This window comes from Eleutherodactylus coqui, chromosome 6 (genome assembly GCF_035609145.1).
Source record: "Eleutherodactylus coqui strain aEleCoq1 chromosome 6, aEleCoq1.hap1, whole genome shotgun sequence".
Lineage (NCBI taxonomy): Eukaryota > Metazoa > Chordata > Amphibia > Anura > Eleutherodactylidae > Eleutherodactylus > Eleutherodactylus coqui.
In genome coordinates this window covers 104,391,323-104,412,395 of record NC_089842.1, presented here as the reverse complement: position 1 = coordinate 104,412,395, position 21,073 = coordinate 104,391,323, and the positions used below count along the sequence as shown (strand labels likewise).

At 42.5% G+C, this 21,073-nt stretch overlaps 1 protein-coding gene across 14 annotated transcripts in view; it reads left to right on the top strand.

Annotated features, from left to right (window-relative positions):
- CHD5 (chromodomain helicase DNA binding protein 5) overlaps positions 1-21,073 on the top strand; it is a 159,069-nt gene that overhangs the window by 125,736 nt on the left and 12,260 nt on the right. For 13 of the 14 annotated variants that reach the window (XM_066607322.1, XM_066607313.1, XM_066607312.1 and 10 more), the window contains 9 exons: positions 2,313-2,457; positions 5,140-5,299; positions 6,325-6,401; positions 10,354-10,480; positions 12,229-12,315; positions 12,782-12,928; positions 14,286-14,394; positions 17,002-17,134; positions 20,679-20,874. In XM_066607322.1, coding sequence (XP_066463419.1) covers positions 2,313-2,457; positions 5,140-5,299; positions 6,325-6,401; positions 10,354-10,480; positions 12,229-12,315; positions 12,782-12,928; positions 14,286-14,394; positions 17,002-17,134; positions 20,679-20,874 — 1,181 coding nt within the window. The remainder of the gene's footprint in view (positions 1-2,312; positions 2,458-5,139; positions 5,300-6,324; positions 6,402-10,353; positions 10,481-12,228; positions 12,316-12,781; positions 12,929-14,285; positions 14,395-17,001; positions 17,135-20,678; positions 20,875-21,073) is intronic. The other variant, XM_066607310.1, reaches the window with a different exon arrangement.

Genomic DNA, 21,073 nt, shown 5'->3' with positions numbered 1-21,073 from the left:
TGCTGCCTCGGGACATCTCCTACACGTCTACTGGCAGAGCACTGTACAGTGAGATTTGGCAGTGAAAATGAATGAACTAACAGGGAATTGTAATGATCAGCTTTCAGACATGAAAAGTGATAAACCTAGCCAGATTACCAGATAATGACAAGAGACACTCAAAAATAAATATGGGGACCCTTGTTGGTATTCCAGTGATGATAAGTTAACTGAAGTACACATATTTGGTAATGTTTTGTTTTTTTTTCAAATTTATTACATTGAATTAGAAATAGAAAGAAAATTTTAATTTTATACTATTTCTGTCCATTTTCCAATATATAAAACGGAAAATTAAAAGGTATTGGGCACGTTCTGGACCATAAGAAAGCAAAACCTATGCCACAAATAATAACAACAAATTAGGCATCAGATAGAAAATATATACCCTTAGAATGTATTGTTATGAAATACTGCTGTGGACATGTAGGCATCAAGGGGTTAAACTAAACTAGTAGTCATTCTCTGTATTAGGCCAATTTTATAGGAGAGTATTGTAACATGCTGGTAATATGGACGTGTCACACATGGCGTTGTGGCCATATGTCATCAGTATTTCACCATTATTTACCTCCATATCTGCGGTCACTGGTTTTATTCTCTGCACATCCATATTTGCTCAATAGAAAATAATACAAATGAATGCACATACAAGCATAACAATGGACACCAGTAGTGTTTACAAGCACTTTTAGAACACAGTTGTGAAAAATACAGCCATGTAATTGGAGATATTCATAGAGCTTACTATGCCTGTTTTTTGCAAAAAAAAGTTTTGAATTTTTGTGCATGTTGGGATTTGTACAAAATTTTGCGACCTTTTAGACTTTTTGTGTCACCCTCAACACTTTTGTAAAAAAAAAAGTGAGTGGGGCTTGTTGGGAGGGAGTGTGGCCTCTCTGAAACTATAAATGTAGGTATAATTTACACCAGGACCTGGCTTAAATTATGCCAGAAAAGAATGCTAGGTCAGATCTGGTATACATTTATGTGGAGGTGCATGGAGGTGCCATAATACATGAAAAGCCATGCGCCACTTCAGGTATTAGGTGCATCATGAGCCGGCAGAATTACTAATAAGACCCACAGAACAGATCAAATACAAAGTAAGATTATGCTCACCTGAAAGCAGCTTTAGGCCTTAGTCAGACGGGCGTTTTTAGCCGCGATTTGCGCATGCGCATGCGTCCGGCGATTTTATAAAACCATTGCTTTGCAATGGTATCGGACACATGAGCGCTTTTTATGCGCTCGTCCGATAAATTATAGAACAGAAATCGCAGATCGCACCTATCTGCGATCTGCGATTCCTGTTCTCTTCTCTATATGCGCTCAATGGGGCTGGCGGCAGCAGCGTCATGCGATCCGTCATGCGATCCGCAAATCGCGTGAAAAAACGCCCGTGTGACTAAGGCCTTAGGGCGTATTTAAACAGGTGATACTAGTTGCACCCGAGATTCTCATGTTCAACTCACGTCGCACATCACACAGACACTCTGACCATGTGCTGTCCAACACCGCACACTACAGGTCCTAATCTCATGCCAGACTCACACAAAAATAGGACTTGCAGCGATTTTTCAAATTCTGACCATCAGTCAAATGAATTGGTTGTTTTCCCACATGGGTTCCATCTATATCACAATTGGGCGGAACTCACACGTGAATATTACCCATGTAAATACATCCTGTACTCTTTTAATGAATGATTTCAGTGGACTGTTACAATCCCAGCTGCAGCTCAGTACCATTGGCATTTTATGATATTACTTAATTAGTCAAAAGCCAGACAGGTCTCCTATATTGTAACAGTGAGGTTTGCAGCAAGTGTACCAATGTGTCACTGCTTAGTTGGGGAGTGTACAAAGTAGGATTCAGGATCAGGGGTCTAGCTATATGGTGTGCAGAGGTAGCAGCAACACCAAGCCCTTCACGTAAGACAATATAAGAAGAGCAAAAAGTTGGTATCTCTGTGGCAACTTCTGTAGGTACCCCCCCCCCCCCTATGGTGTACATATAGTGTCTAATTACCAGCACCAAATACAACACCATCACCATACTTTGTGAAAAAAGTATACTGTACTAAGTAAATGCCAAATAGTACTGCGCTCAAATAGTAGTGAAGTTCAGGAAGCTCATTGATTAATTTCAGAGATAGCGGTGGTTCTCCAACTGAGAACCTCCTTTGTCATAGATCTTTGCTTGACCGATAGTCACTGCCAATCAACTATCCAATGTCTGGAATACATATTTACAATGAATCCTTTGCACAGGGCATATGTATCTTTATTTATGAGACACCTCTGTGAACCTGGAGCTGATGGGGCAGAAACCTTTGCCGATGGTGTTCCTAGAGAAGGGCTCTCTCGACAACATGTTCTCACCAGAATTGGAGTCATGTCACTTGTTAGAAAGAAGGTGGGTGAGTAAATGTTTGCACTAGAAATCAAGGTACAGTATGCTGAATGATAGGCATGTAACCACTAGACTGTATATGCATGGTGTGTTATCTGGTTGTATTCGACACATTTGCCTTTTACTTGCATATATATCTTGGGTGGAGAAGTCTTATTTTACCGTAATATGATACTATATCATTACCAGTGATTTGATTAATGATGATATATGAGGGTCTCTCTATGCTTACATGGCAGCCCATTGATTTCAGAGAACTTAATTTCTTCTGTGATGGTGATACAGGAGACTGAACACCTGATTAGGGTATTGTAGATGTGCTTCCCGTCATTTATCCCCTTTTTTGTTATACTCTCACACACCCTCATCCCCAATCCCCGTTTCATTAAAAAAAGACCCTTGACGCTAAGTGACGATTAGAAAAGATTGACCACAGCAGCTTCCTTATTAACAAATATAAAAAATACAAAACATTCTATATCAATTAATTATCGTAATCAATATAACAATCAACCAAATACACTATCACAAACTGCATACAAGAAAGTTGTCAAAACAGACCAAGTCAAGGGTGGCAATATCAAGATACAAGCCCCCAGCTGCACCTCGCCAACTCGGTGGATTGACTAATCTATCCTAACTACTGCTCAATTAGCTCCCGTACCCTGGGACTGCCCCGAGGGGAACCATAGCATTCATGAAGCAGATTACTTATTAACGAGGGGTGACCATACTTCCGATGGCTCACAGACACCTCATAGAGTGCCATACATGCCCTCCTTCCTGCAGCTGCCATGATAGGGTTACACAGGTGGGTAGCGTGGTTGGTACTGGTGCATCTTGTCTCCACAAGAAGTGTGGGTGGAGAAATGGATATGCGCTGGTGGAGTTGTAGTGAACGCCCACGGGTGGCGATTGGCTAGCTTAGTGAACGCCCACAGCTGGCGATTGGCTAGCTTGACACCAGCTGAAGAGTAAGACTGTGGATGACACCGGTCGTGGGGATGTAGAAAAGCAGAGCGTGGATCCGGCTTCTGTGTTGGCGGAACACTGTAGCAGGCTTCAGCATTGGCGGTGGACTGAATTATTGCGGGCCCTCCTCCAGCGTCGGCAGTGGACAGCAGGAGACATTGCAGCACAAACTGGTGGCCGTTTGGAACAGTGATAGCGGGTGATGGGAGTGCAGCTAATCCGGCGCTATTTACAGCGTTGGCAGCATCAGCGCCACCATCTCACGACATCCAGTGATGTGACAGCGGGCCGAGAGATAGGAGGGCTAGGGGGAAAACTTACAGTGCCGGAGTCGGGAGGGTAGAAGGGAGAGCGGCTTGAAAAAAGACACTAGCTTGTAGGGAAGATGATGTGCGAATGGCAGCAACAGTGACAGGAGGTGGAAGGTAGATGCTGCTAAACGGCTGGCTACAGTGTCAGCGGCTGGGACCTGACATATTGTGTGTGGCGGAGCAGCTGCAACCTGGGGACCTGAGCTGCTGTAAGCTGGGAGAGGCAGAGTGTGACATGCTGTGTGCGGAGAGCAGCCATTACACTCTTGGGGGCGTTAACTAGTCCTTCCCCTATAACACAACCCGGCCAACCCCTGTCTCCACCCTTTCTTCCGGTGGAGACAAGATGCACCAGTACTGGTAGCGTGCTAACTGGTCCAGGCACTGGGCATAATTGTAACACTCCTCCTCCTGTACCACTAGGTATGCCACTAGCCCCCCCTCTGCCCCATAAATACCAATCAATTTAAACCACGCACCTAGCAACATTTACTAAACCACATCTCAGAAATTAACCCTATAACACCTGTTACTATTCCCCTTCAAACTCAGTCATGTATGTCCCGCTCTTTGCATGCTCCCAACGGGGCCCTCAATTTCTCTCAAATTCTACAGATTACAGCTGGTTGATAGACATAACTCCCACTAAATTGCCCCTCCCATAGATGGAGCATGACAATGCCTGTTATATAAACTGTCTGCTCCTATCTACAGCTGAAGCATAGCATTTACATGACAGGCATAGTCATTTTCTGTCTAAGGGGCGGGGAAATCTGGAGGCAGGTTATATGATTTGCAGATGAAATATCCCACTGCAACGATTGAATGCCACAGTCCGCAACACACGACCATTGGGAACAGGGCAGTCCGGATCCAAAATAAACATTCTTTTTATTGTATCACATATTGTCCTAATGAACATCAATCTATATTTTTAGCTGACTGGACAACCCATTTCATGTATAGAGCTGCAATATATCAACAATAACTAGAGTCTTTTGTTACTACATGACCATTTTCTCTATATTTTCCAGATGTATTCTCAAAGTGGCTTGACCACTGTAACGTAATGGGCATCAGATTGTGATCCACAGGCTGATAAAGCTGAAATCAGACAGATTACTTATATGTATTTATTACCTGGTCAAATGCTGATTGGCTTTTGCAATGAGTCAATCCAACTCTAGAAAGCCATCTTGTTTATGTAATGCAAAACTTATATTATGGAAATCGTTTGTGACATCTTCTAAACTCTCACAATTCCTGCTGCAATCATATTTTTATGGCACATTGTAAAACATCTACGCCATTACTGGCCCTAAATGACAGTAATGGTTATTACTGAGCAGTATAGGATTTCTGACCTCTATACATCACTTTATAACCTGTTGTTTGTCCTCAGGTTCAGGAATTTGAACAAGTCAATGGCAAGTACAGTACACCAGATATGATTCCTGAGGGCGCAGAGAGCAAGAAATGCTTTGATGTTGTTTCATCAGATCCCACGACACCAGTTCCATCTAGTCCAGCCCCCCTACCTCCAGGAACAGCTGCTGTACCAGGTAGGTACTCAATGGTTTGGTAATTAGGATCACACAAACTATTGTTTGTTCAAGGACTTAAAGGCTATGGAAACCTTTGTGTATGAAAAATCAATACACATATATTTTACTAAGTCCCTGCAGAAGAAAATGATGCACCTCTCTATTTTATAGCATTGAGTTTTCTTTCTCATGCATTTAGAAAGCCTCATAGTTGGCTTACAGGCTCTCCTACATTGACGTTTATGCCTCGGGGGCATTCCCAACAGGGATCAGCTGGTCTTTCTTATGAATGCACACAAGCTCAGCTGTCTCACCCCTCTCCTTTTTCAAAGGCTGTGTAGCATAATCATGACCACGCAATACTACACAGCTATCTCTTCGTCTATCTCATTCTGTCTTTGAGAGGCTGCTGGTCTGTTTCCCCTCACAGCTGATAACAGCAGAAAGTTTACTCGCAGTGAATTACAGCCCTCTGTAGTAGTAGCTTTCTCTACTCTCTGTCCTCCTGATCTCTTCCACCATCCCCTGGTGCTCAAGGCGGGGAGGAAACGTTACCTGGAGCAGTCAGTGCCAAGTCCCTGCTGTAGACTTCCCCAGCATGCGGTCCTCCTACCACTGAGAGACTGCAGTTGAGATTCATCACAACTGGAGTATATCAGTGCATTGGCGGCCGCGTGCTTGGTCTAGCTTGCAGTTATAGCGGAGGAGGTGAGCAGACCATGTAGTGCAAGCAGGTATGTTCTGGATATGCTAATACATAAGTCTCATTACTTATTCACATTACATTAGCGATTCCAACTTCTCTTACAATTTATGATCAATTTCATTTTCATTCATCATGAATCCCACTGACCTGTACACTGCCTAGATCAGTTTTATCGATAACACATTGCCCAGTCTAGCTTCATTCACAATATATACCAACTCATTTCGATGCAGCATCCCCACAACCTTCAGTGCAGGATCCAGCCCGTAATATGGTTCTAATGATATGTAATGGTGTGGATTGCCATTTAAATGGAAATTCTGTTATGATTTTCTAGAAAAAGTAGAAACACAGAGTACTTTGTCTGAGGAGATGGAAGCTGTGGAGCAGAAGACCAAGCCACTGGAAGTTCAGGTTAAATTATGATAATTTTAATGCTTTACAATCTCAGGTTCCTTTTCTAATGTTCTAAATGTGCATTTAAATATAATATAATAAAAATAAAAAATGCATTCTTTTCCCAGTCTTTTTTCATTTTAGGTAGCAATTTAAAGCCATTTGTCTATATCCCCCGGGATGCAGAAATAGGATTTTATTTGCAAAGTTATCTAATAATGTGAATTATCCTTTTGCATTTGCAGCCATTTCTGGTTAATGATTTAATGGGGTCTCACCATGTAAATAAATTACACTGGGTTAGCTAGATCCATAAATTGCAATATTTCTCCTGTGGTTTTACAGCTTGTTGTGGTTTTTGAAAATTACAGTATACACTGGGTGTGGAGCTTTCCAGGCTTAATTATTCTCATCCATTTCAGTGGAGAAAAAAGCGTACATAATAAAAGAGTTTTTATTTAAAGTCGAATTCCTCGTACAAACATGCCGTTTCTGGTGTATTTTTTGGTGAGATGATGGGGCAACTTATGTTCTGTTCACATCTACAGAAGCTCGGTTAAATGCAGTGCTGTTTTTTCCTGCCAAAACAATGGACCCCATTGACCCATGTATCCAGCACTGCATTGTTGTCTCATTTCTAATGGAAACCATGATAAACATGTGAACAGTCTTTGAATAACTACTGTTGGAAACCTAAAATTCTGCTATAAAAATTCCAAAAGTCCACATTTTGCAACTGTTTGTAAATTTTGAAATTCAGAACAATTTAATTCAATTAGAATTGAAGACAGGAAATTTGTTGCTGTTAGCCGTTTAGTCGTTCACGGCCCTCGGAGACCCTAAAGGCTCTCTCCCTCCATATTTTTCGGTTTAGCACTGCTTCTGTCAGTTGTGTGATATCCATGCCGGTATCCGCTGTGACAGTATCAGCCATCGTGTCCTTTGGCGGCCTGGTCTTCTTTTGCCATTGCTCTGTCCAAGCATTATAGATTTTTCTAGCGACTCTGCTCGCATTACATGGCCAAAATCCGTGATTCTGAGTCTGGCCATCTTCCCCTCCAGTGATATATCGGGTTTTATACAATTCAGGACTTCTCTGTTTGTTACTCTCGCCATCCATGGCATACGCAGCAGCTTTCGCCAGCACCACAGCTCAGACGCACCAATCCTTCTTCTATCAGCTTTTTTCGCAGTCCAGCTTTCACGTCATACATGGCTATGGGGAATACGATGGTTTGCACTATCCTGCGTTTAATTGCTATGCCGATTTCTCTACTTTTCCAGATGTTGTCCATGTTTAGCATCGTGCTTCGCCCCAATACTATCCCATGTTTATCTCTTGCATAAATTCTCCAGCCTGATCAATTTTTGAACCAAGAAAGATTAAGTTTTGCACTCATTCTATGGCGTTATTATTGATTTTAATTTGGCCATTTTTTGCAGTTGTCATAATTTTAGTCTTCTTTAAATCCAGGTAGAGGCCCATTTTTTCACTTTCAGTTTTAATCTTACAAACCAGCTGCTTCAGACCTGCTTCTGTTTCCGCAAGCAGAGTTGTATCATCTGCATAATGGAGATTGTTGATGTTTCTGCCACTTATTTTCACCCCGATTTTCAATCGTCTAGGTCCATTTTTCGCATGATCACTTCCGCATATAGGTTAAACAAGAAGGGTGAGAGGATGCAGCCCTGTTGGACGCCTTTGCCGATCCCAAACCAATCTGTGTCCCAATACTGTGTTTTCACAGTGGCTTTTTGATTGGTATAAAGTGATTTTATCAGCTTGACTAGATGTGCCGATACGCCCAGTTGTTGTAGGGCCTGCCATAGCTTGTCATGGTTGAGGCAGTCAAAGGCCTTGATGTAGTCGAAGTACATGTAGATATTCTTTTGGTATTCTCAAGCTTTATTCATGGTCCATCGCAGGTTTGCAATATGATCGCTGGTGCTGTGTCCTCGCAGGAATCCTGCCTATGCATCAGGAAGTGCCGCTTCATCTACTAATCTCAGTCTATCCTGTATAATTTTGAGAAGAATCTTGCTTGCATGCAGAATAAGGGCTATTGTTCGGGAGTTGGAGTAATTCTGGGAGTTGTCTTTCTTTGGTAGAGGGATGAAGCCAGGTCTTTTGCAGTCTTGTGGCCATTGTGTGGGTGCCCATACTGCCTGGCACAGCGCTGTGATGGTTTTCACTGGTACTGGCAGCAATAGTTCTACCGGTATGTTATCTAGGTGCTTTACTTTTGTCTAGTTGTTTCATTGCCATAACCACTTCTGACTCCATAATGGAGGGCGCCAACTCCACAGGCTCCTCCCTATGCCATAGTCCAGGTATGTGGTTGCAGCCATATAGTTCCTCTGAGTATTCCCTCCACCTATCCTTGATACACTGTTGGTCATTCAGTTCCTTCCCATTTTTGCCTTTGATTGTACCATTGCGAGCCGCGAAAGGTTTTTGGGCAATTTTGACCTGTGTGAATAGGCCTAGCATATGGTTTTTCATGGCTTCTGCCTCAATTTGTTTGCAACGCTCATTTCAGTCCATTTCCGTGTCTTTCCTTGCCGCTCGCTAAAAATTGACATTCAGTTGCCGAACTTCGTCTGTGTTGCTCTTCTTTTATCGGCTATTCTGAGGGTTTGCTCAGACAACCAATAGTGTTGTTTTTCCTGCTTCTTATAGGTGAGATGCTTACTGGCTGTTTCCATAACTGTGGACTGTATATCGTGCCATAGTTCCTCTGGATGCTTTTCTGATGTCAAGCAGTTCAAATCTGTTTGCTACCTCAATGGTATATGATTGAAATATTTTCTCAATGGAGCACCTATGTTAATGCTACAGAATTTGATCTTGATCTTTGCTGCAAGGAGTTCATGATTAGTGCCGCAGTCGGCACCAGGAAAGATTTTTATTGCAATGACTGAACTTTGCCAATGATGAGTACACAGGATGTAATCAATCTGATTTCGATGGAGGCCATTGGGAGATGTCCACATGTACAGTCAGCGTTTGGGTTGCATAAACCATGTGTTTGTTATTCTGAGCTGATCTTCTGCATAGAACTGTACCAGGCGATCACCAGCTTCATTTCTTTCACCCAGCCCGAATCTTGCTGGAATTGTTGCTTCTGGCTGGCTGCCGACTTTGGTATTGAGGTCGCCCATAATGTAAATGATGTCGTTCTTTGGCACTTTGTTTACAGTTTTCTGGACTTCGGCATAAAAATCTTCAATGGTTTCCTCATCGGCATCCGTTGTTGGGGCATAGACCTTTAAGATTGAGATTTTCACTGGCTTATCACATATCCGGATAGCAATGATACGGTTGATGATTGTTCTAAAACTTTCTACTGCCTTTGAGGTCTGCTTATTTGTAATAAAGGCTACTCTATTCTTCTTTTTTTTTCCTTGTGTCCAGTATAGTGCAATGGGAAGTAATCGGACTGAAAATATCCATTAGCTGTCCAGTCCAATGGCTAATTCCAAGGATATCAATGTTAAGTCTTGTCATTTTGCGTTTCACAATGTCCAGGTTTCCTAGACTCATGCCACGCACATTCCATGTTGCTAGTATGTGAGCTTTGGTACAGCGCAGTCCTTTCCTTTCGTATGAGGTGCATCAGCAGCTGGGCTTCCCGAAGGGTTTCCCTCAGTTGCGTCATGAGGAAAACCCTGACTACTGACCTAGTCACATTTAGAGAATTTTTTGACCTGGTGGCCTACCATCGGATACAATATCTGAATCATTTGGGAGCTCTTTCATAGGGTTTTTTACAGGATAGGTCACCAGGTCTTTCCCAAACCCTCCCCATTTATCGGGGCTTGGGACCGTCATATAGGGATGACTCCTACACGACTGGGTTAGACAGGAAACTAGCACTGGCATGCTGGCTGAAGAGAAAATGCATGCTGGTTAAAGTGAAAGGTGGTATTATGCTTCTAAATCCTGACTCAATCTGTTTTTTTCTTGTAGCCTTCAACCAAATTGGAGAAAGAAGATGTTGAAGAAAAGTCTGAATGTCAAGAATTCAAAGAAACGCAAAAGAAGGAATCTGGAGAGGAAGAGGATGAGAAAGAGATGGTGAACCAGAGTCCCAAAGGTAAAAATGCTTGTATCCTTCATCATGTTTTAGCTCTTCTCGGTGTAGACTAATGTTATAATGGGAGGACTTGAAGTCATGAAGTCACCTAGTGATCAGATGCTTCTCCCAGAATGTCCTATCTTGTGGTGTGTGGGTCTCCAAAGATGAGTTCATGGTTTCTGTGACTTTCTCCATCCAACTTATGCTTATTGTCCTCTTCCTCTTTTACCCCTTCTTCCGACAACTCTTCGAAGATACTGATTCTTGATTTGGAGATCCAACTAGTATGGAGTTTTCTTCTCCCATTGTTTATCAGTCTGCAAGATTTTCTGCATGTTCTCGAAATAAACAGTCTTGTAGGCATTCATAACACTGGGGTTAATCACCTACTGACCTGATTCCATTTTCAACTTTGGTAGAACTGAGGGGATGGGCCTTCACCTCCATGGTAGAGCTCAACAAACTTTGTTATGTTACAGGGGAGGGGAGAAGATCCAGCTGCAGCCAGTTGTCTTAGGGCTTAGGCACACATCTGGATTTCTGGCGCGTTGCACGCAGCGGAAATTCGCGGCGCTATGCCGCGGCTATTAGGTTCTATTGAAACTAATAGCTCAATGTTCATGCGGTGGAATTTTACCGCGGAATTCCGCAGCGTGAAAGAAACCGAGGCATGTTCTAATTGCTATGGAAAAAACATGCGTCCGGTTTCCATTGTAGTCAATGGAAGCCAGCCTTCACACTTTACTTCTGCTGTGAGCACAGTGGAAGTATCGCGTGATTACACGTCCCTGGCCACCGCCGGCCACGTCATCTTGCACTGCCGGCCTGTCACACTCTGTACTGCGCATGCGAGCCGGCTTGGCAGGCTGGATGCATGCGGTGGATCCGGAGAGGTGAGTATGGGGTCTTTGGGGGGGGGGGGGGGGGGGCGCCATGACGGTCTCCACTGTGATATTCTGCTGGCGGAGTCCGTCGCGGCCGTTGGCATGAGGCCTTCCAGACAGACATAGGATAGTGAAGAGGAGGGGTGACATGGCTATGCAACTGGGACAAAGATGATTTCTTGATTTATTTTTCAGTTTTAATTGTAATATGAGTTAAATTTTATAAGAGATCAACCATTGACTTACAGGGTAGATATCTATAGGTAGCACTACAGACAGTTTCCCTCCTCTCCTAAGGGCGCCCACCCACTGGCGTTTTTTTTCACTGCGAAATTCGCAGGGTTTTTTTTTCTGCAGGGGGTCTACGGGACTTGTAATGTAAAAATCGCGATCGCGCAAAATCGCGATTTACCGCGATATCGCGATTTTGCGCGATCGCGATTTTAGCTTTGCATGTCCCATAGCCCAAAGACCCCTGCAGAAGAAAAAAAACGCAGCGAATTTCGCAGTAAAAAAACGCTAGTGGGTGGGCACCCTAAGGGGGCATTATTTTTCATAATTCTTCAGCAAATTGTCACTACCACTCAATTGGGTCTCAGGTAGTATACCTTCCGTCTGGTCAGGCAATACACAAGTTTAGGCTCCATAAGGTATAGGATGAATCCTGTCCATCGGTAACCAATGCATTGAGCATGCTGCCATTGGTAAAAAAGAACTCCTTTGTTCCAGTCTGACAATGACAAGCCATGTTTTGTGTCCTGGAAGATCATTGTTTTCATACGGACATTGTGTACATCATCACTCACATCTTATATGCTAGTTCGCATATAAGAATAACATAGGAAAAGTGTTAGAAGAATATACTATCATTGTATTTTACAGCAGAAGTCCTTCAGGAAGAAAAAGTCTCAGAAAAGACAGGACTAAACAATGCGCCAAACAAAGTAGAAGACAAGGAACCAAAATCAGGTACGACTACATGTTACAGAAATGCCTCGAACTCTGCCATCAATACCAATGTTATGTTGTTTAAGCTATAGCTAATAATGAGGTCAGTACAAAGATGTAGAGAAGACCTAGAAGATAAAATCTAATACTTCTTAAATTAAAAAAAAACAAACAAATCATCGTTGCAAGTATCTTGAATAAAATATCTTACCATTTTGTATATACACTTCCTATGTATTCAGGCCTATGTGTTTCCATGGTTACAGACTACAAATAAGCTCTGTCTGTAGTCTTACCATGCGGGTGGGTCATGTGGGTTATCAGGAAGACAGGGCAATGTGTGGAGTAACCCCTTCATTTCAGAATGTAGTCTGTAACCATAAAAACACATAGGGCTGCATGGGAGCTGCATACACAAAACAGTAGGAGGTTTTTCAGAATTTGCCATTATTTTGACACAAATTCTTAACATTTTGTCTTTTTGTAGAGGAGGAGAACAAAGTAGATGACAAGGAGGAAATTGTGAATCAACAAAATGGAGACAACTGTATAAAACAAGAAGAAGAGGAAGGGAAACGAGAAGATAGCGCAAAATTTAAGTTTATGTTTAATATTGCCGATGGTGGTTTTACAGGTATTATCATCACTGCTTATTATCACAACATGAGGGCTATCATGCGGATTATAGACAGCATTATAATAACCACATTTTTATTTAAGGGCTTGTATAGGATTAGAAAAATATATGGCAATGTTCATTTGCAAGTAGCACCACACCTGTCCATGGGTTAGGTTTGCTATTGAAACCCAGATACATGGAAGTGGGTGACACTACGCTGCCATACCACACACAACCTTTGGACAGCTGTGGCACTGTTTTTGAAGGAAGCCGTCTGTATTTCTAATCCTCTACAACTTTGTAAACAAAAATCTGGTATGTACTTCATTACTGATCTGTAGTTGGTAGGTAGAGGTGATAATCTCACTTGTCCCCCTGATGCATGCATTGAAAAGCCTGTACTGGATACTTAGAACTCCTATTAATTGTTAGGAGCCTTAAAACTATTGTCCAGTTGTAAACTATTGATGGCCTATCCTCAGGATAGGTGATCAATACCAAATCATTAGGGATCTGTCGCCTTTGACCTCCCAGGATCAGCTGTTTACCAAGCGCTCGTTCACTGAACTGATTATTGCAGGAAGTAGACAGCTCTGTTCCCACTGCAGTGGTAAGGCTTGGTATTGCATTCTGTGTCCCATTCATTTCAATGGGAACTTTGCAAGTAATACCAAGCCTGGCTATTGCAGAGCTAAAGGAGCTGTCTGCTTGCTGCAAAAATTAGCTGCAATGGCCCAGGGAACAGCTGATCATCATGGGTCCCTGAAACAGACTCTTACTGATCTGCTGTTGATGTCCTATTCGGAGGATAGGCCATCAAGGGTTTACAATTGGACAACCGCTTTAAATTATTACACCACTTGGAGTCAATATTGTGTCTCACAAGGTTCCTATGCAGAATACAGATTTATTAAACTTAAAGCAGGTGGTCCAAAACACTTTTACAGCATACAGAAGGTGTTAGAAATAGGCAGAGAACAAGGTAAAAAAAACCTAATATTTCAGTATGCCAGTTCTTGCTCCATTTGACGCCCCGAGCTCAGTGCCAATTCATACTTGTGCTGAAGGCCTGAGTGATCAGAGACAGACCTGTTGCTAGGGACATGATGCCTGACAACCGCATAATATACATAGTAACTGATCTTTCTCCAGTGACTCGGTTAACATGATAGTTTCCAGTTGTCAACTGTCTCATAGATTATTTTTTTGTGTTCCCGTGGACTTGTGTGTTTTTGAACCCTACTACGTATCTTCAAGGTACGATGAGATCTGATACGATCACTTATAGCAGTCCTTAGTGAAGTATAGTATGTAATATCAATGAAATGTATGTGTAATTCTTTGTTCTTATTTGTGGTTTTATCTCATTTAGAGCTTCACACATTATGGCAAAATGAAGAACGAGCTGCTGTCACTTCTGGCAAGATCTATGAGATATGGCACAGGAGACATGATTACTGGTTGCTTGCCGGAATTGTGACGTATCCTTATCTGTAATTTCCCATCACTTTTTGATATATAAAGGGAAGAATTGCTTCATCAAACTTTTTCATTCAGATATCTGCACACAACAGAGTCAAATATCACATGTGAATCTGGACAAAACGTACAAAAAACATGACAATATATACCATATTAAAACACAACAAAGTGTAGAGTGAACCTGGGACAATCCTCTTTACATTGGGATATATAAGGGTACTTTTAGACGGGATGACTATCGGGTGCTTAAGTGCGCAACAGCCATCCTAATGACTATCTCTCCTGTGCCTTTACACAAGAGTGACAGTCGTTCAGTGATCTGCGCTGGAGATCTCTTCAGGCCGCCTCTATTTACTGTGAACAGGCAGTCATTCATAGATAAATGACTGCCTTTTTACACTGAGGGAGAAGTTGCTCACTAGTTGTTTTGTTTCAGTGAGCTGAAATGAAGCGACTAGCAACTAATAAGCGATTTCTCACTCAGTACCCTGTTGGGTCCTGCTTTTAAATATATTTGGGTGATGATAATTTGTAATTGACAGCCTTCCCTGTATGGGTGTACACAGAGATAGCTCTCAATGAGGACGGCTAAAATTGTGCGATTTTCACACGATGTGAGAGTGAATAAAAATGCAGAATTATGAAACCAATCATTTGCAATGTTTTCACTCATGCGATGTTGCGAGAGAAAAAAATTGCAGCATGTCCTGTCGCTCTGCATTTTGTGTTTTTTATCTCCCATGTTTCCCTATGGAGCCTCCTCTTTATTGCATCACAAAGCGCGAACTTGTGATTTTCGTGCGATGTGATACATTTTTAACATTAGCAGGTCCTATTGACTTTTGTGTTAAACAATCGCGGCAAAATCGCGTAAAAAAATGTGCAAGAGAATCGCAAGTGGCAGTGATGTTTTCGTGAGAAAAAGCAGCACTGATGCTCAAAAATTACGCGAAAAAAGTTGCAATTTTGCAGCGGCAATATTGTGAATACCAGTGTGAAGGAACCCTGGCTGATAGAACCACCCAGATGACCATCAGGTAAAGAATGGGCAAGGATTTAAAAGAATGAAATACAAGTTATACTGAATCTCTCCCCATAAAACTATATATCAATCTGCTCAGCTCCTCCGGCTCTATAACATCATGCCTGAAACTTGTATAGCATGTTTAAGCTGACAGACTCCCTTTAAAATATTAGCGGACGTGCTGGGGAGGGAAGGTTAGAAGCAAAGCCTGCCCCTGTTATACAAATTAGGCATCTTACTTGGCTGATTGCCTGAGCAGTACCACATGGTTGCATCCACTGCATTTAAAGAGGAGAAGTCCGCTCTCCTTACACTTCCGTTTTAGGCCGCTTTCACACGGGTAAGAAAATCACGCGTTTTTTTTTGCGATGCGATGATGCTACAATGTGATGTCTATGATTGCTTCATCAAGCGCTGCAGTGATTGGCTGAGCCATGGCACTCGAGAACCAATCAGAGCTAGTACTTCCTGGAGGCGGGATTTTTGAACCCCCTGACCAGGAAACCCTGGCTGAAGACTACAAACAATTGCAGCAGAACTCCCGGAGGAGAAGTGTAGCAGAATGGATAGCGCCTGTTAGGTCATGTATTGCTGTTTTGCTTCTTTTTTTTTTTTAAATCAGCTAGGGCTTATTTTCTGTGTAGGTTTAATATTTTAAGCCCCCCCCCCCCCCCGAAAATCCCGGCAAAGTGGCACAGCACCTTGTAGTGCCACACAGCTATGATATCGCTGTGATTTTCTCACGGTGATATCGCTGTCACCAATGTTGCAAATAATTGTGTTCAACATGCAATAACAATTCTGTTGCATCTTTTGTTAGAGCTCTGAATTATGCTGTTCCTCAGCTATTCCTCTTAGAAATCTATGAATACATTGACAACTGAATGTACCAGGTCGGGTGTGCCCTTATACAATCTCGCAATATCCAATCATTGTAGGGGCACACCCCTTTGACAAAGGGAATGGTAACAATCAGTTGTCAATCTGTTCATAAACTTTTTGGAGGAACAGCACAATGTAGAGTTCTAAGATGCTCCAGAATGATTGTTTCATGGGCAGAACACAAATCTACTAAAATAGACATGTTAGGAGAGGTGACAGGTCATCTTTGAGTTGTATGTGGCCATGTAGTGCAGCTTGGACAATCGGCAGACCAAGACACTCAGCTTGTATAGATGGCATACTTTTTTATAAACTTGGTGAAAACAATAATGTATCATGGCAGTCACACTTCAACTAGTGCTACTCGCTCTTCATTTGATCACCCTTTTGGAGTGCAGTACTCAGAGGCAATGATTATGACCTTTCCAACATTGTCAGTGTGAAACTTGTTTCTGCTTGAGCACTAATTCCATATTTCTATGCTTCATGGGTCACCCGCTATGTGTGCACAGCCTGCTCTTTAGTTCATGCTAATGAAAGGTCACGGCACCCTGGGAGATGATGCCTACTTATTTCTATACATTTCCCTCTTCTCCTAATGAGCGCTGTCTTTGTATTCAGTTTCTCCTCTGTGTTGTCGCCATATACCCTGCTAATGATGCATCCCAAGTTTCTTCTCCTTAATTTGTGAACCCCTCAGACACGGCTATGCTCGCTGGCAGGATATCCAGAATGACCCGCGCTATTTAATTCTAAATGAGCCTTTTAAATCAGAGATCCACAAGGGAAACTACTTGGAAATGAAGAATAAATTCCTTGCTCGGAGATTTAAGGTATTTGTAAGATACAGGTAGATACTTATTAGATGATCTATTCTGTGCCTTTATAAGCTGATTGAAGATGTAAAGTTGTGATCCCGCTCATTATTTTATGGCCCAGTCTTGTCTAATGGATGTATCTGGTATCACAGCTCAGCTCCACTCAAATTAATTAGACAGAGCTGCATTACTAGACACAGTCCAAAGTTAAACCAAATAATCTTGAAGATATCATACCTTTTAATGGCTAACAAAAAAGGATGATACAGTAAATTTTTGAATTTACTTAGGAATCTTCATTGTGCTTTTAACAAAACAGATCCAAAGAATCATACATATACATACACATAAAAGGACACAGACATGGTGTAATAAAGTTCATTTAAAGCAATAACAGAACAGGATGAGGGAGAAAGAAGTCCCTAATTAGGGTCCATGTACACAGGACGACTGTCGGGCAAACGATGCCCTACACTCATCCCTATGTGTCTGTGCTCCCATGCTGTCACACAGGAGCTAGCAGAGCTGGCTCGCTCACGGAGCGGCCAGCAGGGGGGCGGGGCAGTACAGAAGATTTCTCTCCTTTCGCTCCCCCGCCCCTCTCCATTGACATAACACAGCGGCCGTTCACTACTGAACGGACGCTATTTAAACTGAATGATGAGCGCTCATCATTCAGTGTAAATAGCGGCTGTTCAGTAGTGAACGGCCGCTGTGTTATGTCAATGAAGAGGGGCATGGGAGCATGAAAAGAGAAATCTCCTGCACTGCCCCACCTCTCCCCCCCGCTGGCCGCTCCGTGAGCGAGCCAGCACCAGTGGCTCCAGTGTGACAGCACGGAAGCGCCGATACACAGGGATGAGTGCTGGGCATGGTTTGCCCGACAGTCGTCCCATGTAAATGGACCTTTAGTCCATCGTAATTGTGTGGCAAGGAGATCTCAAAGAAGGATGAGATCTCATCACCACACAATTAAAGAAAGGAAGACCAAGTTGAGGCCCATTTACATACACAGATAATCTTTCAATAGATTGAAAGATCAGCGATCGTTTTGCATAAAGTACTAATAGGCACTAATTGCTATTAGTACTTTATCAGCTTCATTTGCATGCAAATGAGCTTCTAGTAGTTGTTGCAGAACTCAGCAGGAAATTTGAGCTCTGTAATTAGCTTCATTGTTCAGCCATGGGCTGCTAAGAAAAAACTTTGTAATTTCTAGCTCCCCGTGGAGAATTCAGCACCAAGGACATCACAGACACAGGGTGCGGTCCTGCTTATCATCTGTTCTGCTGGTGGCAGGGCTGACAATGCAATTAGCTGTTATCAGCTCCCGCCTCCTCTCCCTCTCACCCCACCACCCTTTTGAGCGGTTATTGTTGTGTCTATATGGGCCTTTACCCATGACTGAACTTTTATGTAGCGAAAGACAAAGAATAGTACACATGAGGGTTGTTATATTAAAAGGCAACTTCCAATCCCAGAAAGACAGACACATTTGGGAATACAAATGTATGATTACCTTTGATACTCTGAACAAAGGACTAAATATTTTTTCAGGGTTTTATGGTGACCTATAACATCTGAGAGATCTAAACCAGAGTGAGGGCACCAAGCCTCTGGACAAACATCCATTTAGAGGCCATAAAACTGGCACATCCTTATCTGTGCATGCAAATGAGCTTCTAGTAGTTGTTGCAGAACTCAGCAGGAAATTTGAGCTCTGTAATTAGCTTCATTGTTCAGCCATGGGCTGCTAAGAAAAAACTTTGTAATTTCTAGCTCCCCGTGGAGAATTCAGCACCAAGGACATCACAGACACAGGGTGCGGTCCTGCTTATCATCTGTTCTGCTGGTGGCAGGGCTGACAATGCAATTAGCTGTTATCAGCTCCCGCCTCCTCTCCCTCTCACCCCACCACCCTTTTGAGCGGTTATTGTTGTGTCTATATGGGCCTTTACCCATGACTGAACTTTTATGTAGCGAAAGACAAAGAATAGTACACATGAGGGTTGTTATATTAAAAGGCAACTTCCAATCCCAGAAAGACAGACACAATTGGGAATACAAATGTATGATTACCTTTGATACTCTGAACAAAGGACTAAATATTTTTTCAGGGTTTTATGGTGACCTATAACATCTGAGAGATCTAAACCAGAGTGAGGGCACCAAGCCTCTGGACAAACATCCATTTAGAGGCCATAAAACTGGCACATCCTTATCTGTGCATGCAAATGAGCTTCTAGTAGTTGTTGCAGAACTCAGCAGGAAATTTGAGCTCTGTAATTAGCTTCATTGTTCAGCCATGGGCTGCTAAGAAAAAACTTTGTAATTTCTAGCTCCCCGTGGAGAATTCAGCACCAAGGACATCACAGACACAGGGTGCGGTCCTGCTTATCATCTGTTCTGCTGGTGGCAGGGCTGACAATGCAATTAGCTGTTATCAGCTCCCGCCTCCTCTCCCTCTCACCCCACCACCCTTTTGAGCGGTTATTGTTGTGTCTATATGGGCCTTTACCCATGACTGAACTTTTATGTAGCGAAAGACAAAGAATAGTACACATGAGGGTTGTTATATTAAAAGGCAACTTCCAATCCCAGAAAGACAGACACATTTGGGAATACAAATGTATGATTACCTTTGATACTCTGAACAAAGGACTAAATATTTTTTCAGGGTTTTATGGTGACCTATAACATCTGAGAGATCTAAACCAGAGTGAGGGCACCAAGCCTCTGGACAAACATCCATTTAGAGGCCATAAAACTGGCACATCCTTATCTGTGGACTAGTTAAGGACTTCTCTCCCTCTCATCCTCTTGCCTATTGTTTTGAATGCAATTTATCACACTATGTCTCTGACCTTTTATGTGAATATATATATAGAATCCTAAGTAGATCCGAAAGCTCACTGTAACATCATTCTTTTTTTTATTAGCCATTAAAAGGTATCATATCTACGAGATTACTTGGTTTAACTTTTTTTACTCTACTAGCTAAAGGCCGATTTAGACACACAGATGATCGCTCAAAAGATGGCCTTTGAGCTATCATTTTGCATAATCTGTTAATTGGTACTAATGCCTATTAGTACCAATTAGCAGCATGTGAGCCACTGAGAGCTGTATTCAGAGGACCTCCCACTGTTCTCTGAATAAATTCCTTTTGGTCTGTTGATGGGGCTGACAGCTGAGATAATGCAATCAGCTGTTCTCAGCAGTCACTGGGCAGAACACAGCATGTGGTCCGTCTTATCAGTTGTTCTGCTGAACAACTGTTTTCAAGCCGAACTGAGAACCATCGTTCCACAGAAAGCTGAAAATGGGCACATTTAGACACAACTCTTATAGCTTAAAAGATGGCTTTTGAGCTATAATCATTGTGTGTAAATGCACCTTTACGCTGCACCAAACTTTTTTTTTTTAGACACAGCCCAAAGACAATAGTCACACAGTATCTGGAAGAAAGCAGCCTTGCTTTTCTAAATTCTGCACAGGTGGTTGGATTACACTGCTGAATAAATTATAACTTACAATTTTCATGATTTTCTTTTTGCAGTTACTGGAACAGGCGTTAGTCATTGAAGAACAGCTTCGAAGAGCAGCATATCTAAATATGACCCAGGATCCAAACCACCCAGCCATGGCACTAAATGCCCGACTGGCCGAAGTGGAGTGCCTTGCTGAAAGCCATCAGCATCTCTCCAAAGAGTCCCTAGCGGGGAACAAGCCTGCTAATGCTGTACTACACAAAGGTTGGTGGACATTACCCAACCAAATCTTGCCCACTAATTGCTACAGTTGTCATATTCCATTAGACTGGGCCTACCTGGCTTTTTGAGACATGCTTAGTAATCCACAATCCCAAAACTGGGTCTTGGCCACTATTTACAATCTCTAGAAGCTTTGACCCGGACGTGGACCACTAGCGCATGAGTGTGTAATCTTCAGGCT